Here is a 16,367-nt window from a genome sequence, read left to right on the forward strand (position 1 = left end):
GCTCCGCGCTTCCCTGGCACCATCGCTCCTTAACGGGTTTCTGCCGCTAAGCAGCAGATTTCGTGCACCGTGATGAAACGGTGCTGGCTGCAGTGCTGCGCCGGCCACGTCAGTGCGTCCGACACACGGGAACGCATCAAGAGTGAGGCAATGCATCCCCTTTCAAAGTGCTGAGTAGTTTATGGGCCAAACAGTAACAAACTGCTGCTCCTGGCGCAGCTCGTACGTGGAAAGTGAGAGGTGCCCAGAGAGCCCATTGTGCTGGCGCTGTTCTGGTTCCAGATGGAGAAAAAGCCACCTCGGTGCTACAAGAGGAAGCGGCATGAGCAATGCATTACACTGATGGCAGAGCTACCCTCTGGTCCTGCAGAAGCTGATACAAACACCTCCGGGACCTCATCAATGTGTATTTAGTCCAGAGTGCTTTCAGAGTGTTCAGGGACAGCAAAGGAGGGTAATCTTGAAGATTAGCAGTAGTTCTGTCAGTGACTTAAAAAGACTTGGTTAAATGAGCTAGTTGAATCCCAACATGCTTTATTCACATTAAAATCCTTATTTGGTTCTGGAATGCTGAATTTCTTCTGAAAAAGCTTTTGCTTCCTGGGAACTGTTCTCAGTTTGCCTGCATGAAGCAGTGGTCCTCTCAGTTCAACTGCCAGGAGGTTTTGCAGGATCTCACTACAGCTAGGAAGGTGTGACAAACCAGGGCAGAAATGCTGTATGCTGGCAAGGAAACTCATAGAACCTCTTGATTCCTTGGGCTTTCTGGCAAGAAAAGGTTGTGCTTTCCATGACACTGCTGGTTGCTGGCTCTGTAAAAGTGCAGTAACGTGATTTATTAGCTGGTACAAACACATTTGAAAACATCTGCTTCAATGGTGGTGTACTCATGTCACACTACCATCAGGACTGACAACCTTTTGGCCTGAGCAGGGCTAAAAAATAATGCTAATGAGACAATGTTGTTCTGGGACACCTCCCTGGAATGTCAGGTACTCAAATACAAAGCGTGTTTCCTGGAATTTAGTACCTACCGCTAAAGAGAAAGATTTTCATGCATGAGATCAATAGCAGTCTTTCCTTTCAGCATTCCTTACTCAATCAGATCTTTCTGAAGAAAGCGCACTTGACAGAATGCCATAGCATTGTCTGTTCTCCTGTAATTTATTTGGATCAATGTAGGAAAACAAAGTCCATGGGAAGAGCTTATCCTCAGCTTCAGAGCTTCCTTAGTGCATTCCTTCCTAGAAATACCCTGGGAGTACTTAAAGCCGCTTAAGAAATCCACTCGGGTCCCACAGGGATGGTTACTACTTTTAGCATACATTGGAACTGTTTTGATGAAGTATCGTTAGATCTGAGCACAGCATGAAGAAGAACAGAGCAGAGAATGGATCAGTTGCTAATTCCCAGTAAAACCTTGGTGGCTACACACTCCTTAGTAAATTCCTGTGCTAAACATTGAAGCCTGTAGAGAAGCTCTGCAGTAAGAGGCAAAACTGCCACTTTTCTGAACAGGTTTTTATGTCCCATTTGTGTGACTTATAGTTAAAGATCCATTTATTTCTAGGCCATATAGCCAGAAAGCAGGGTAAAGAGGATTTGAGGTACTGATTTCAAAAGTATGCAAAAGCATTTCTTTGTCAGTGATGGAGTAAAATGACACGGTCTTCTTCTGTAGCTCCAGAAAAACGCCAACCTTCAGTGGTTTATCCTTGTGTAATAACGTTTCTTGATTCCTGTGCCATGCTGACAGCTGCTTTCTGGGACCTAGCCATTCCACACACCAGGAATGCTCCGTTCTTCCTAGTTTTTCCCTTTTACCAATCATTTTATGAGCAACTCCAACAGCCCATCCATCACTGTCCTTGGTAATTACTTCCCAGTAGTGGCACCCAGTAGAGAAGCTCTGTGAACACATCACTTGGCTGATGCAGAATCTATTGGGTGATGGTCCATAGTCAGTTGGGTGGCTGGAAACCATGACTTTTCTGTTCTGGGCTGTGATTGCTAAGCGCTCATAGACTCTTCTGAGATCAAAAGTCACATCATCTGCCCCTAGAAGAGAGAAAGGAAAATATTCTCAGTTACAGGCAACAGGAAGGCAGATCCCCTCTATTTACATGCATTCTAAATGGCAGTGGATGTGGCTCCCTATTCAAGAACAGAAATGAAAACCAATAATTATACAATACACATTAATCAAAGTTCAATACTGCAAACCAGCAAGAACCATCATCCAAATACTAACAACTCTATCCTGAGCATACTGAAACATTTAACGGGCACAATTGTGTAAACATCCATGATAGACTCATCCACTCCAGTGGGAGGGTGGAGGTACTACTCACAGTCTCATAAAAAGATGACCCTTTTGCCAATAATAAATGGGATGCTTAATAAAACTTACAGTCATCTTTTTACTGAGACATGTTCTTGCATATTTTATCTGCAAAACTATTTGTTTTGTGTTTTAAGCTACAGCTGCACTACTGTGTGTTGACTGTAAAAACATTTCTGTAAAAATGATGCAGAATTCAGACAACTGGAATCATTACAGCTTAACACAGTAAAGAGCAGTAAGGTGCAGTAACTGCCTGTGTTACCAACTCAGACTCTGCAGCCAGCATAATCTACAACACAGCTTATATACCTCCAGGAAGCAAGTTTCTTATCCTTTTTATCTTGCATATGCAGGCAGGTATAATATTGCCTTATGCTACAGTCACTGATTCATTTGTGGCAACCTCATTGTTTTCCTGTGCTTCAGGTGAACAGCAGATCTGCTGTTTATAAGCACAGTTTTCTTTAGCAAATCCACAGTCTCACAGTCACTTGAATATTGTTATGGAACAGTCATGCTGACTTGCATACTTACACTGGGAAAAACGGCTTGAATTCACTGGTTCTGGACTTTTAACTGCAGACTCTGGAGATAAGGAGCAGGCACTTGTCTCTTGACCCAAGTCTGGTGGTTCCACTATACATGGAAAAACTGAAGTGTTAAGGCACTTCTTCAAAATGTAAATAGGAAATATTCATGCTTCTAAAGGAAAATAAATAGCTAGGTAATGGTCAAAGTACAAAACAAAGAGTTGCTTTTTTGATTCTATAAAATAACTATAGACTATTTTTATCCATAATCAACAAAACACTGTACACTGCTATCCTGAGTGTGGTCAGAATGGAGTAGTCAGAAGAGTTAGATGGGCAAAGCAGTTGGATTTTCCTATGCATATAAGCCAGTTTCTGTCATAGAAGTTTTAAGTGTTCATTTATTTCTGAGTATCATGCATTTCTTGTGTTACTTGCATGTGCAAAGTCATTATTTAACTCTGACTGAAAAGCCTGACATTCAGCCCTAAAGCTTCAAAGGCTATTTCTCATTTTCTGTGACATTATAGTGTATATTCACAAGACTCATTTGCAGAGCTTTTCTGGTATAGTTACATAATACATTGGCTTCATCATGAAAGCTGTCCTCAAGAGTTCCTTCCCGACAGCTCTGCACTCTGATTCCTCAGGTTTGCTACTAAAAAATGATTGTGGAGCAAAGCTGTAAACTCAGTTGCTGAAATGATTGAGATAAGAAAAATGCTGAGTTAAAAATATGAATAAGAATCTGTGGGTTTTTTTTGAGGACCAGTGCTTGGAAAAGGCAGGGAGTATTGGAAAGGGTAGGAAGGGGAGGATTGCCCCTTGGTGGCAGTGGGATTTTAGATCAGTCTTGAGTTGCTCTCAAAAACACTTGGTGGTCTTTCTCCAGCAGAAGATAGTGCTGGGAGGAGAGCTCCATAGCAAAGGCCACACCTGATGTAGAGCTTTGCTTAGTCACAGCTTTCTGTGGGAGGGAATTTTGTGTCTGCTTTTAGCAAAGACTTTGCTGTTACATTACTCTATGTTTAGAAAAAAAATATTTAAATAGATTATGTCTCATTCTCCACTTCTGATCTGCATGTCAGTCAGTTCTCTCCTTTTGGGCTCCCATGAAAGTATAAAGTAATGATGCTGTCTCCAAAGCTGCAAGGGGTTTTATAATAATCACACAGATGCAGAGCTGCTTTCTCTGAAGGACCCTACTAGATCCACTCCCTCTAAGAAAGAGATTTCAAACTAAGGAAAACTCACCTGGTGTTAACTGCTCAGGGTATTTCTCCAAAAGCAAAATTTCCAACTTTCTCTTAAGAACTTCCACAGCACTTTTGACAACATTCAGTTTCTCATCAAGTGTAATTTTATCCATTATTGAAGGCAAGTCTCTGTACCTATGTCTCTCTGGTAGGGTGCTCTAGTAATGACATAAAAGAATCAAGGGGAAGGTGTAAACAATAGCAGTTATTTCATCTAGCATATCAGGTTATACTATAAAGCCAGAGTGGAAGAACAGCAGTTACCCCTCAAAAATCTTATTCTTTGTATTAAGAGCTTCCTTTATGGTATAATTATCTGAGAACTAACCTGAAATCTTACAGAAAATAAGAAAGGATAGTTTATTCTTAATGAAAAATGAAATACTCTGTTTTCCCCAAGAAAACTAAGAATGGAACTAATTTTTCTTGTATATATGTATATATATGTTTTACAACTTCCTTAAATATACATATGTGTACACAAACTTTCTCTTGTTAAACCTTCTTCTTGTTCCAGAATGCAAACCAAAATTTTTAACATGTATTAGTATGAGATCTAGGATAAATTACCTACAAAAGGATAAGCCTTATTTGCCTAAATTTAGGAATTGTAGAAATTCATATCTGAGCTTTTTCTCTTAGCCTGCATTTACAGCCTCCAAAAAGAAACAGGCCTTCTCGTTTGCAGGTAGGAGACTCAAGCAGGCCAGATGACTCATGCTCTCAAAGTTCTCATTTGTCTTTATTGTCTATAGCAGGACTCTGGACCACATACAAATACATAGTTACACCAGATGAATTCCAGTGTAGGACCTTGTAGCTTGGCCTGGAAGTCCACTTCTGTCTCCTGGCACTGTCACACGCAGCGAGCCCCACTCCAAATCCCTGCTAGCTAATTTGCATCACAGGTGTTTTTGTTTTCAACATCAAAACGGGCTCTGCAAACCTTAAAGTATTTTAACTGCCTCTTTTGAGAGGCCTTGACATATTTTCCCCAGAAATTGTTAGAGAGTACTTAACTTTGTGAGATCTTTAATATGTGTATATACTTATTCTGGAAAATAAGAAGATAATAAAGGATCTTACATTAACCTCAGATTTGACTCAGGACTGGATTTAAGCCATGCAGTCCTTACTTCACTCCAGCTTACCAATATCCTTGGAACAAATCTAGTTCTAGACTGCATTCCCAGACTATGCCTTTTCTAGTATTTTTTCCCTCTGAATATCTCACTCCAAACTCTCCCTGGTAACAGCAATGTCTGTGGATCACTGTCTCGACTGAGAATAGTGTAGTGGGGACCTGGAAGTGCTCTGTACATATTCAGCTATCCAAGACATTTAGCCTAAGTTTCTACTCATATTCTGCCACTCCATAACTTACTGTTTCAGCTGTGATGTCTGCGAGCCTGTTCACTTCAATGCAGAGCTGCTGAATAGTCTCTTCAATTTTCTCTTCAGCTGCTTTTTGCTCTTGTTCAATGAACACCAGTGTGTGTCTCTCCTGTCTTTCAACATATTCCTTCATGCAACTGAAATCTCTTGTAATCTGGTTTTTGATCTGAGATGTATATTCCTGAATGGCAGAAAACATGGAAGTTCATTGTTTCATTAGGACAGAAGTGTGGAATATGAGAAACTACTGCCCCACCTAACATGCTCTTTGACTGACCCTTGCAGAGGAGAAACAGCCACCTTTATTCAAAGGAATAAAGTATATTTGACACTATCCTGCACTACCTGAAATCAGATTTTGGGCATGTTAAGGATTTTTACTATTTTATGGCCAGCGGTCTTGGCTAGACAGCTCATAAAAATCACCATTCCCTCTTTATGATTTGCATTTTGCATCTAACAGCACTGGAAACATTCAGCTTACTCCTGGGGTAGGCAGGAAAAGGCAACATGCACAATTCCAGCAGCCTTTGTGCTAGCCAAAGCAGCAGTTAATGCAGCTGGTGCCATTGCTCATCCTCATCAATAACAACTGAGGTGTGACAGCAAAAGAAGGAAACAAAAAGGCAGATTCCTGCTTTGGGCTGAAAGACTGCAATGGAGTCAGCCTCTCCAGGAGGCAGTGGAAACAAAAGCTAACTGCAGGTAATGAATGTACAATGTGTACCTTTGTTTTACTGAGCTCTTCTCTCAAGAGGTGGATGGTCTCTATAGTCGCTTCCATTTCCTTCGAGATGTCCTGTATCTCTTCCTCCTTTAAAGTGACACATTGGACCATTTATCCATATACCCCTCTCAAAGAAAGCATGTCTATGTTAAGCAGCAGGATAAAAAAAATCCCTACATCATAGTTAATCAGTGGACTGCTTGAGGGGTCTGAAGACACAACTAATTCTGAGGGGAAATCGTAACAATGAAGTCAATATGCAACAGTCACCAATGACATGTTCAAATATAATTAAGCTTCAGACTGCAGAGACTGAAGATTACATTTTATATACATATGTGCTAAAATAATGAGAGTCAACAGGTTTTTCTCATCTCTTTCAAGTTTGGGAGTTATTTCAAGCAGAGATCTAGGTAATGAACCAGTCCCATTTTGTGCCATTCAGCTGGGTGGAGCTGTAGCACTGTATAATAATGTTATGTGTTCTTTCGGCAGTCTCCAATGCTATGCTGATGCAATAACTAACACCCAGCACAGTTAACTATTACTATGGTACATCAGCTGAACACACACAGCTATCAGCTCTTTCAGTTCAGCTCTGCAGTCCTCAGTGTATCAGATGCCGCCCAGACACTGCTTTAGCTAAGCCCGTCTGCTCAACATACACGATATTGTTACGACAGCGCTAATATTAGCACAGGAAATGCAAAGCATCCGGGGTGGAGAGCAAAAAGATAAAGTTCCGTGAGTCGTGGCCATGTCCCCATGTTCACGACACCATGGGTTGTCCCAGAGTGTCCCGGGGAGGAGCCCCGCTCCGCCTCTGTCCCTACCTTATCCCTATGTCGGCTTCCCGCCGAGCTCTGGTCGTTGCAGGCAACAGCTGCGGAGAGCTTCGGTTCATTCTGTGCTTCCAACTCTTCTTCCTTTACCTCTTGCTGGACCAGGTTCACCAAAGCGGCCAGCTCCCGGTTGGGCCGCAGGTCCTTCAGCTCGAAGCCCTCCCGGCAGAGCGGGCAGACTGCGCGCTGCTTCCCCTTGCAGTACTGGAGGACGCAGGGCCGGCAGAAGCTGTGGCCGCAGACCGCGAGCCGCACCGGGTCCGCGAAGTGCTGCAGGCAGCAGGCGCAGCTCAGCTCCACCGCGCGCAGCAGCCGGCCCAGGGGCACCGCGGCAGCCATGGCCCGGCGCGGGGCGGAGCGCAGCCGAGCGGCGCTGACTTTCGATTTCCCCGGCTCCTCTTCCCGTGCTCCGGGAGAACGCCGGGGGGGCGGGCTCTGCCCCGGTACCTGCTGCGCTGGAGACCTCGGGGTTCCACCGGGACCGGGCAGCCCCGCTCCAGCCAGGAAACCCGGTGCCAGCCCAGCTCCTCCTCTGCCGGCAGCCTGGTCCGAGGATTCGGGTTGACTGCAGACATGAACTGTAGCCATGCACTGCAGAGCTGTCCATGACCCGGCCATGACTTTTACTGACTCTCAAAAAAAGTTGCTGTTATCTGCACAATTTCATTTTCACAGGGAAGTTCCCCGTTTTGTAACCATCAGAGTTGCTGACAGGGCTGGTCTGGGGAGCAAGCAACATGGCACAGCACCACTTGCAGAGCCCCATCTGTGTGAAGTTTAGCGACTGGATGGCCAGAGCTATGGTGAGGTCATCCTGGGTTAGTCAGTTCATTTCAAAATGACAGTAAACTTACATTAAAGCAAACGAAGACATTGTTCCTCATACAAGCGAGGAGGTGCTTTCCTATTCATTTTGAGGGCTGCAGGATTAGGCTGTTGAAAAGATTTGCTGAACCAGCATGTGAACTAGAATGAATCATGTTGCACAGGGAGAGAGGGAATACAGGGAGGTTCATGGGATCATATCCACGGGCAAAACTGCTGCAGATTGCTCAGAGTTGGGGGGCGATGAGCTCACTGAGACAGGCAGAATGGTGATCCCACTTAAGCTATTCTTCTGCACTACTGGGGGGAGGGGGGGCGGGGGGGGGGAGAAGAGAGAGGGAAACAAAACCAAACCCAAAGAGTTAATCTTGCTAATCCCTGCAAGTATTAGCACTTCCTCGTTTCTGCAGAAGAGAACTATTCCGGGTATCTAAGACTGGCTGGCAATTGTCAGCAAAAGATGGAAAACCAGAAACTTAGTCTGCAAGACTTCCTCTTGATTTGCAAACTAAGGCTATTTGAAAAGAAGAATTAAGTATCTGAATGACTGGCTGCTTGGTAGAACCAAATCTCAGACTTTGTATTGAGGAAGAAAATACTTAGTGTACCCTATCAGTGCACATCTTCATCAGTTCCTGCACAGAATGGATGTGAATGGTACCTGATCAAGAAGTACCCTCCACTTCAGTGCTCGTCCTCATTCATCAAGTGTCTCCGAGCAAGTCATTGGAGATAACACTTTCAAAACCAGTTTCTGCTTTTCAATTCTCAGACTAATCAAGCTCATTAAGCTTCAGCTGTTTTTTAGGTGCTGAGGCAGATCAGCATATGTTCATCCTGTGCTCATCTGGGTTTGCTGGGCACTATGTGGAAATATTTGGTATTCACATGTTGGATTTGCAAATCATTAAAAAGTCAAGCAATAGAGATTGTTGAAAGCAAGGAGCAATGAATGTTTGTCATTAGAGCGAGTCCATTACAGTACATCCACAATTCTTGAGTTTTATTTTTTACAGTGCTGAAAATGCAACACTGTAAAAGACACTGAACCCACTTGGTTGAAAATCACTATGTTCCTGTCTGGAACAGCCAGATGGAATGCATGAATCTGCTCCTCCCTGAGAAGTACATCCAGTGACTCCAGTATGAATTGGTATCTAAAATCTATCCAACAGATCCCGCTGCATCATCCTTATAGGAGACAGTGCCTTTGCCCCTCGGTCACTATGTACCCATGTGACCAATGACCCCCCGTCACTGGCAGGATACATGCCACTGCCTGGATTGTCAGGTATGTCCTTCAGGATGTACAGGAGTCCTTCTGACATCAGATCAAGGCAAGAAAAGGAGGAGCTGACATAACAGCACCTGCAGGAGTCCTCAAGGAAATGCATGCCAGTCCTGGGGTCGGACTTTCTCCATTGACTTGGTGTTTTTTTCCATGAGACAACACTGGATGATTCATCCCCGTCAGGCTGGGAAGTCCTCCTCTGCTCAAAAGCAGCAGAGGGTAGGAAGAAAGAAGGCACTTCAAGTGAGGTTCTGCAGGGGCACAGATCATTTCTGAATAACTGCACTCCCCCTTACCCATTTCTCTGTTGCCACCCTTCCTGTGCCTGTGGTTTTTGAAGAAGCAGCCCCTTGTACTAGAGTCACTAGGGCCTGGAGCACCATCCTTGCCAACAGAAAGAGGCCACAGAGCAACGCCAGAGCCCAAGAAGTGCAGTTCACCAGAACTCAGTGCTAGTCTTAACCAGTCAAAGGCTGGGCAATGACTCCATTTAAGGCATCTATCCACTCCCTCTGCTCTCTTTCGTTCTCGCATACAAACACGAACTCTCTCGTTGGTGTGACCACAGTGATCGCTGGTTTCTTCTTCACCCGGACTCCCTGGGGCACACCAGCTCGCACTTCATATCCCTCATCCATGGTTCCAATTAAAACCTGGCCCTGTGCAAATGCATCCTGGAAAGACAGAAGCAGAAGACAGCCATTAGCTCCAGCAGACACTGTGCTATCCAAACAGCTCAGCTTCAAAGAGATCTACTGACAAGGGAGATGAGCTCTTGAGACTGAGCCTGCTTCAGTCTTTTGCAGCCCGTGGAAAAACTGGATGAGAACAGACCCTTCCCTCCTGACCCACCTTCATGTGGAATAGCAAAGAACACTCCTCTTACCAGTGGTTTTTTAAAGTACATCAGGTTCCTTTCTTGTGAATCCAGGCAGAACCAGCGCACCTTAAAGGGCTCCTTCTGCTGCAAGGAGATGGTACAAGTTCTTTAAAGACCAAGTCCCACAGGGGAGTTCCGCCTATTCAAGGCAGATCCCTGGAGTGCTTAAATGTCTCAGAGACTGAGTTCAGTTTAATTCATCCCCGTAATGGGCGAGTCACTGCTGTGTGCAGCCCTCATCCCACCTTCTCCCTGGGTTCACACTAGAGATGTGCATTTAGTGACAATCATTTGGGTAAGACAGGCAAGTTTGTTTCTACCAGTGATCAAATTACAGAGATTAAGAAAGTTGCAGCAAATGGATCCATTGAAAGCACTGCAGAGAATGATTCCTGGGCCAGTGGTGCTAATGTGCAATCACTGTTCAAACAAGACCTCAGATCTTCATCTTCTCCTTCACCATGCCTGAAAACTCCCCCTCCTGTTCCAAGAGGTAGTGGCCCAAATACTTTCCTACAAAAACCCAAACCAAACCACAGGCTTCACTGTGGAGGATTTCTCAATCACACTTTGCTGCTATAGGCAGATGTGATTTATGTGCTACAGACTTTAAGAGAAACGGGGAAGTAGGGGAGTCAGCATGTGATGTTCTGTTCTAGCAGGAGCTGCAGTTAGCAGATAACAGCAATCCATTCTGTGTTGCACCACAGGACTTTGCATGTCCACTGCCAGCTAATCCATCTTGCTTATTCTTCAAAGAGGATTCCCCTTCCTAGTCTTATTTTCCACACAAAATAAAACATGATCCCCAAGAACATGACAGGCTTGAATATAAAGTCTTTTATCAACCCAGGAAGCGTACAGTCACTCAGCAAATCATTTACTAGCAAACATCACAGAATTATCAAATACTCTCCACCTGGAATAATCTTGTTTGTGTACTGCTAAGTATGTGCTTACTTTTGGTCCCGTTTTCTCCATGTATCCTTCCTTGATATAATTTCTTGTGATCCTGGGTATGAGCTGGAAGAATACAAACACAAAAAAGTCTATGTCTATCCCAGCCCAAACCAGGACAGCATGTCTCATTCAAGCTTGCTTTGCTGTTCTGTTTCTGTCAAAACTAATCACCGTCAATTTTGGCTTTTGGGGTCTGGGTTTTTTTTTGGCTGCTCAGTAAAGGGAAGTCTGAAATAAGAAGGAACATAAGATTTTTGAAAGATTACACTTTATAAGGACCACATAGAGACTTTTAGGCCTTAAAAGTTGACAACGGTTTTGCATGTTATGCAGCGTGCCCTTTCTTTCTCCCTCTTCTGGCCATTCCAAGACCCATACTCTGCTGTTTGAGCACCTGACTGACAGTAGTGAGAAAATGTTTCCCTGTGCTATGTTTACAGAGCTTCAAGCCCTGTTCAGTTCTCACCTCAGGCTCAGGGACATTTGGGAAGGTTGTTCTGAGATAATGGTAACGTGCTGCCCGAATGGCATTGAACCAGTCAACAATCTCCTAGGGAAAACAGCAAACACAAACATAAAGACAAGAAAAGCAAGTAGGAGTGCTGCCTCTCTAAAATGTTTTTCTCCTTTCTTATAGCCTCTGTGCAAGGATGTACTTTTGTACCACAAAAACCTTTGTGGTACTCACCTTTCCACTTTCGTGATAGACAAAAAGGTTCCTTCTTTGACCATCTGTGTTGTATGTGATCTGCAGCCCATGAGCGTGTTGGATTTTATCTGTCTGGAACATTGCATTCAGATTCTCAATGCTGATAATGGCTTTTGGACCTCCAAACTGTGAAATGAAAAACATCATATTAAAGTGCTCTCAGGGAAGGTAATGGAGGACAGATTTAACTGTATGAGAACTAGCTCATACATGTATGAAGAAAAAGCAGACATCCTAAAATACCTGAATATTGGATATGCCCAAAATATTAAGCCTTAATTATGTGCTACATAAAATCACTTTCAAAGAGTGATTCCCTTGCCTTGACAAATGCTGAGCTGCTATTTGAGAGGGATGTGTCTGAACTGCAAGAGGTGGGTCTATCTATCTCCAGCCTCAGAGCTGGAGAACAATTAGCTACACCCCCTGCCAAAGGGAGACACATTGAGGATGGTGCTGCAGTAGTTGATGAGAGAATATTTTGCTAACAGCTGCTAACAGATCTCTTCTTCATCTTGCTGTTCAAGTGCCAGTATCCATTTCCTTTGTTCACTAAGCAAAAGGAGGCTGCATTGTTAAGATAAAGGATGAGGAAAAGTGCTGAATCTAAAAGAGCAATTGCTTAAGGTAGCACATATGTTAATGGGAAGACATCTGGGCTCCTGCAAACACAGGCTGGCCTTGCTTGCAAAACTAGAGACAAAGCTATTTATGCTGGGTTTTGCTGGTGAAGAGCAGGGTTTGAGGATGGATGTTGACCAGCTACCTGCAGCAAACTCTGACTGAGGAACTCACTTCTTTGGTGTAGTACTTCATCACTCCTTCCCTTGCTGATAGGAGAAATCGTCTCTTACGGAAGTGCCTGTTTTCCCGTCCACGCTTCCAGAGGAATCCTTCCCGGCTGCCTGCATATCGGACCAAGGTAAGCGTCAGAGAAGGGCAGCACAACAGCAGGTCTGTTTATCTAAGTGGGGAGGTGGCACAGAGTATCAAGTCTCTTCTCCAGCTGAGAATTTTTACCCCATATGAAAAAAATCAGTGGGGAACGAGAGAACTCATCTGAATACACCCTTGCACTTGTCTGGGTGCCTGCACATCCAAGAGTTCAAACACGACAAGCTAACCTTAAAGATCTTCACAGCTGCACACAGAACACTGCACTGCTGGCTTTAACACTAACACCTTTGCCCTGACAATCCTAACTTTTACCTGCAGAACAAGGATCTTGGCAGACTCGGGTGGCAACAAATTCCTCACGCTCATATTTAGCTCTAATCCATTGTTCTTTTAAAACCCTGAAAGAGGAAAACATGGATAAAGCTGATCTGCCTCTACTCTTATTTTTTCACCAGTCAACCAAAGAGACCTGTAGAGGGAAGCAGTAGTTCAATAGCTGTGAAAGACTGCAACAATGAACACCCCATCTACTTACAAGTAATCACAGAACTGGGGTATGTAATAGTAAGGAGGGACTTTTGCCTCATATTTAGTTTTGGCACAGAGGTTCCCATGCTTCTTCATAAACTGAAACACAAAACAAGGTATGGTTAGGTAAGCAACTATAAAATCAATACCATGTCATTAATATAAAACGAGACTTGTGTTAAAGGGAGCACTGCACTTTTTTGCTCAGTGTTGCCATAACTCTCAGTGCATCTCTACATACATCTACAAATTCCCTTTGGCACGATAGATTGCACTTTTTAGGTGGGAGCCTTTTTCGGTATTGACAGTTCTGAACCAGATGGGAAGAAACAAGGGATTGCAGTTGTTGATTAAAAGAACAAAAGAAAATAAGGAGATAAATTAGTTATGATCTCCCTGTGCCTTATTCTCCTAGACATCGACCGTGATTATATTATTAACACAATTCAATTGAAAGATGGGAGGCTGAGCCAATATTTAAGAAGAGTACGTTGATTTCTGAATAGAATATAGTATCTGGAAATATCTGTGGGCTTCTAAACCACAGTGAGGAGTTACTGTGTGCTGTAGAAAAATATACGCTGCAGGTTGTCAGAAACCAAAATTCACCAATGCAATTTGATCAAGTAAGTCATTAAAAACCCCCTAAAGTTACCGATGAGTTAACTTGACCCTGTGTGGCTTTGTTCCTCTGTCCATGGTGGACAACAGGAATTGCAAGGTAAAGGAGGGTATGATGAAATGTGGAGGAAAGCAAGTGAATTACCACTTTTTCCTCTGTACCTCTATCAGATCGTTCTCCCAGAAATCAAGCCGAAGGGATTTGACCTTGCTGATCTGAGGAAGATTGCGATGGATTCCAGAACAGTTCAAACAAATGAATATTCCAAGTTTGTAAGAAGCCCACTCTGGATCTAGACACAAACAGGAAGAATGAACTGATAGATGAGAAAAGACACAGCCACTGGCAAGGGTGAAAAAGCTTATGTGGTGCTTCACACATAATACAGGCTTCACACATAATACATCAAATCCCATGCTATTGTTTGTGGCTGTCGCTTCACTGTGTTCAGCGCAACAGCACCTGCCTTCCCCAGCACCCCTGCATTTGTAGGCTCTGTCAAGGATTATTTGCTTGAAAATGAATGTGACTGTGCAGGCAGCCGAGGAGCCACAGAAAAGCTCAGCTATTAGTTCTACACGAAGCTGCTGTTGCTGAATTAACAACGGAAGGATGTTGCAGACATTGAGCGCTACTGAGTACAACTGAGTACAACCACTTAGTGCAAGGACTTGTGTCTGCTGCCTCCCCTGATGCTGAGGCATCCGAGTGCTCTGGCAAACCCATTTCCTTGGACAGCTGCACCTTCATTATGTCAGCCTCTTCTTTCCCCTTATCACATTAAGCAGAAGCTCCTTGTTGTCTTCTTCCAGCTGCTGTAAGCTACTGATTTACTTCTCACTTTGAGGAGGGTGACTCCCACCTCTACCAAGCGCAGGGTGCCGGCCCGCAGCGGGCTTTCCAGCAGGCCTTCGGGAGCCCTTCTCCACACCAACCCCACTGCCCAGCCATTCCCATGGAGCTGGAAAACCGCCTCATGCACTGCCTACAAATAACCCTGGCGAAGCTGCCGCTGCACCGAGGCCGCTTCCTGCCCCTCGCTGTCCCCCGCCGGGCTGAGGGGAGCCATGTCCCGTACCCCCAGAGCACGGCCGCCCCTCAGGTCCCGCCGATGCGGCCACCTCCGAGGCGGGACCCCGCCTGCTTCCCGTGCTATGCGAAGTGAGGGGACGACAGCCCCGCGGTGGGGAGCCGGCTCGCGGGGTGGTCTGCCCGGGTGAACGGGCATTGCCCGGCCGGCAGCATTGCCAGGGCAGCCCGCGGGCCGCTCGCTTGTCGCCACTTTCCTGTCAGGAACACGGAGGGAAGGGCGGCGGGGCGCTGCCGGAGGAGTCCCCTCACCTGGCATCCCGCAGTCGGCGCAGCGGCTGTTCCCGGTGCCGGCAGCCCTCTGCAGCTCCAGCAGCACCGTCTTGTTGCTGTCGCGGTCCATCATCACCGCTCGGTGCCCGGCGCAGCCCCGGCAGAATGAGGAACTGGGGCGCGGCCCCGGCCAGGCGCTGCCGGGCCGAGCCGCCCCTTCGGGCCGCCTCCTGCGGCGGGTGGAGGGGGGAGAACGGCGGGGCCCGGCCCGGCGCCAAGGCCCGCGGGGGCAACGGCTCCGGAGGAGCTGCGCGGCACCGAAGGGGCGAGAAGGGAAACGCTGCGAGGGTGCAGGGCTCGGGACTGCAAATGTGAGTGAAAATGTGCCCCGTTCGAGGTAAAGCCGGTGCCCAACAGCCCGTGACTTGGTACTCGGTTTAGCTAAGGGAGGAAAAAGACAAAAGTGAAAAAGTAAGGATTTCCAAAGTTAATTAAATCAGAAATAGTGTAAGAGATATTCAAACATTTCTCATTTTACTAGTTTCAGATAAAAATTTGCATAGTTAACTTGCATTACTTTATGGCACTGTATTATGCAGTTCTTCGGTAAAGTTTAGGTATAATCTGGTAAACCCACAGTGTAGTGTGCAGATGACACAATTCTATACCAGAGATGTATTATCACTTGAAAGCACTGACATGTTTTTTCCATCTTTTTAGGTACTGAAGAGCATCGTACCTTTGATCCATTTTTAAATAGTGTGAAGCCATGAAATAAACAGCAGCAGAGTATCTGAGGAGTTGTTCACCTACCTACATAAACTCTCTTTTCAGCACTTACCCTTTAAGAACTGTTTTATACTCCAATGTAGAAATAGGTTTCATTTTCCCCAGAGATCATTGTTGTGCAAGCCATACAACACAGGTCTTTTGCTAGCTGTTGTGGTGCCCTTACAAGTCCTGTCAAATAAAAAAGAGAAATCTCTGACATTTGCACAGTGGTTATTTATATTCAAGACAACATAGAAACACACCAAAAACCCCCTCAGCTGTTGGTCAGTAGCCCCACTGTGGCACACTCAAAAGCTGAGCTTCAGTGTCTTTCTGCACGTCCTTCCCAGGCTCAGCCGTCAAGATTCAGTCCTCATAAAAGCCCTCAAACAGGGCAAGAAGTGATAATCTTGCTTGGAAAGGGATCCTTCCATCCCACTTTATAGTATTAACACAGAATATGCTTGCAAGAACATGCCAAAGCTTAA

At 45.0% G+C, this 16,367-nt stretch overlaps 2 protein-coding genes across 3 annotated transcripts; both read right to left on the reverse strand.

Moving 5' to 3' along the window:
* Window positions 1–509: 509 nt before the first annotated feature.
* Window positions 510–7,676, reverse strand: RNF135 (ring finger protein 135). Its single transcript, XM_061455354.1, has 6 exons — window positions 7,086–7,676; window positions 6,253–6,339; window positions 5,515–5,706; window positions 4,129–4,288; window positions 2,879–2,980; window positions 510–2,058 (listed from the first exon to the last, which is right to left on the reverse strand). The coding sequence occupies exons 1-6, from the start codon at window positions 7,431–7,433 to the stop codon at window positions 1,523–1,525; spliced, it is 1,425 nt and encodes a 474-aa protein (XP_061311338.1). The 5' UTR covers window positions 7,434–7,676; the 3' UTR covers window positions 510–1,522.
* Window positions 7,677–8,905: 1,229 nt separating this feature from the next.
* On the reverse strand, window positions 8,906–15,376 carry ADAP2 (ArfGAP with dual PH domains 2). Of its 2 annotated transcripts, none has more exons than XM_061455357.1 (10): window positions 15,148–15,376; window positions 13,968–14,098; window positions 13,192–13,283; window positions 12,969–13,054; window positions 12,555–12,664; window positions 11,739–11,885; window positions 11,517–11,600; window positions 11,051–11,113; window positions 10,097–10,171; window positions 8,906–9,884 (listed from the first exon to the last, which is right to left on the reverse strand). In XM_061455357.1, the coding sequence occupies exons 1-10, from the start codon at window positions 15,239–15,241 to the stop codon at window positions 9,669–9,671; spliced, it is 1,098 nt and encodes a 365-aa protein (XP_061311341.1). In that variant the 5' UTR covers window positions 15,242–15,376; the 3' UTR covers window positions 8,906–9,668. The 2 variants fall into 2 exon arrangements, with proteins under 2 accessions (XP_061311341.1, XP_061311340.1); XM_061455356.1 differs by having other exon boundaries at window positions 10,097–10,174; window positions 15,148–15,375.
* Window positions 15,377–16,367: the final 991 nt, after the last annotated feature.

This window comes from Pezoporus flaviventris, unplaced genomic scaffold (genome assembly GCF_033815535.1).
Source record: "Pezoporus flaviventris isolate CSIRO_AGI_PZ_B2104156 unplaced genomic scaffold, CSIRO_AGI_Pfla_v1 ptg000020l, whole genome shotgun sequence".
NCBI lineage: Eukaryota > Metazoa > Chordata > Aves > Psittaciformes > Psittacidae > Pezoporus > Pezoporus flaviventris.

Excerpts from the sequence above, each read along its gene's own strand:
- RNF135 (XM_061455354.1), bottom strand. The coding sequence starts at position 7,433 with ATGGCTGCCGCGGTGCCCCTGGGCCGGCTGCTGCGCGCGGTGGAGCTG. Across the intron at positions 5,707-6,252 it reads AAGAGCTCAGTAAAACAAAG|GAATATACATCTCAGATCAA; the intron begins GTACACATTGTA and ends TCTGCCATTCAG. Across the intron at positions 2,981-4,128 it reads CCCTGAGCAGTTAACACCAG|TGGAACCACCAGACTTGGGT; the intron begins GTGAGTTTTCCT and ends TTCCATGTATAG.
- ADAP2 (XM_061455356.1), bottom strand. The coding sequence starts at position 15,241 with ATGATGGACCGCGACAGCAACAAGACGGTGCTGCTGGAGCTGCAGAGG. Across the intron at positions 14,099-15,147 it reads CGCCGACTGCGGGATGCCAG|ATCCAGAGTGGGCTTCTTAC; the intron begins GTGAGGGGACTC and ends GTTTGTGTCTAG. Across the intron at positions 11,886-12,554 it reads TGAAGTACTACACCAAAGAA|TTTGGAGGTCCAAAAGCCAT; the intron begins GTGAGTTCCTCA and ends TTCATTTCACAG.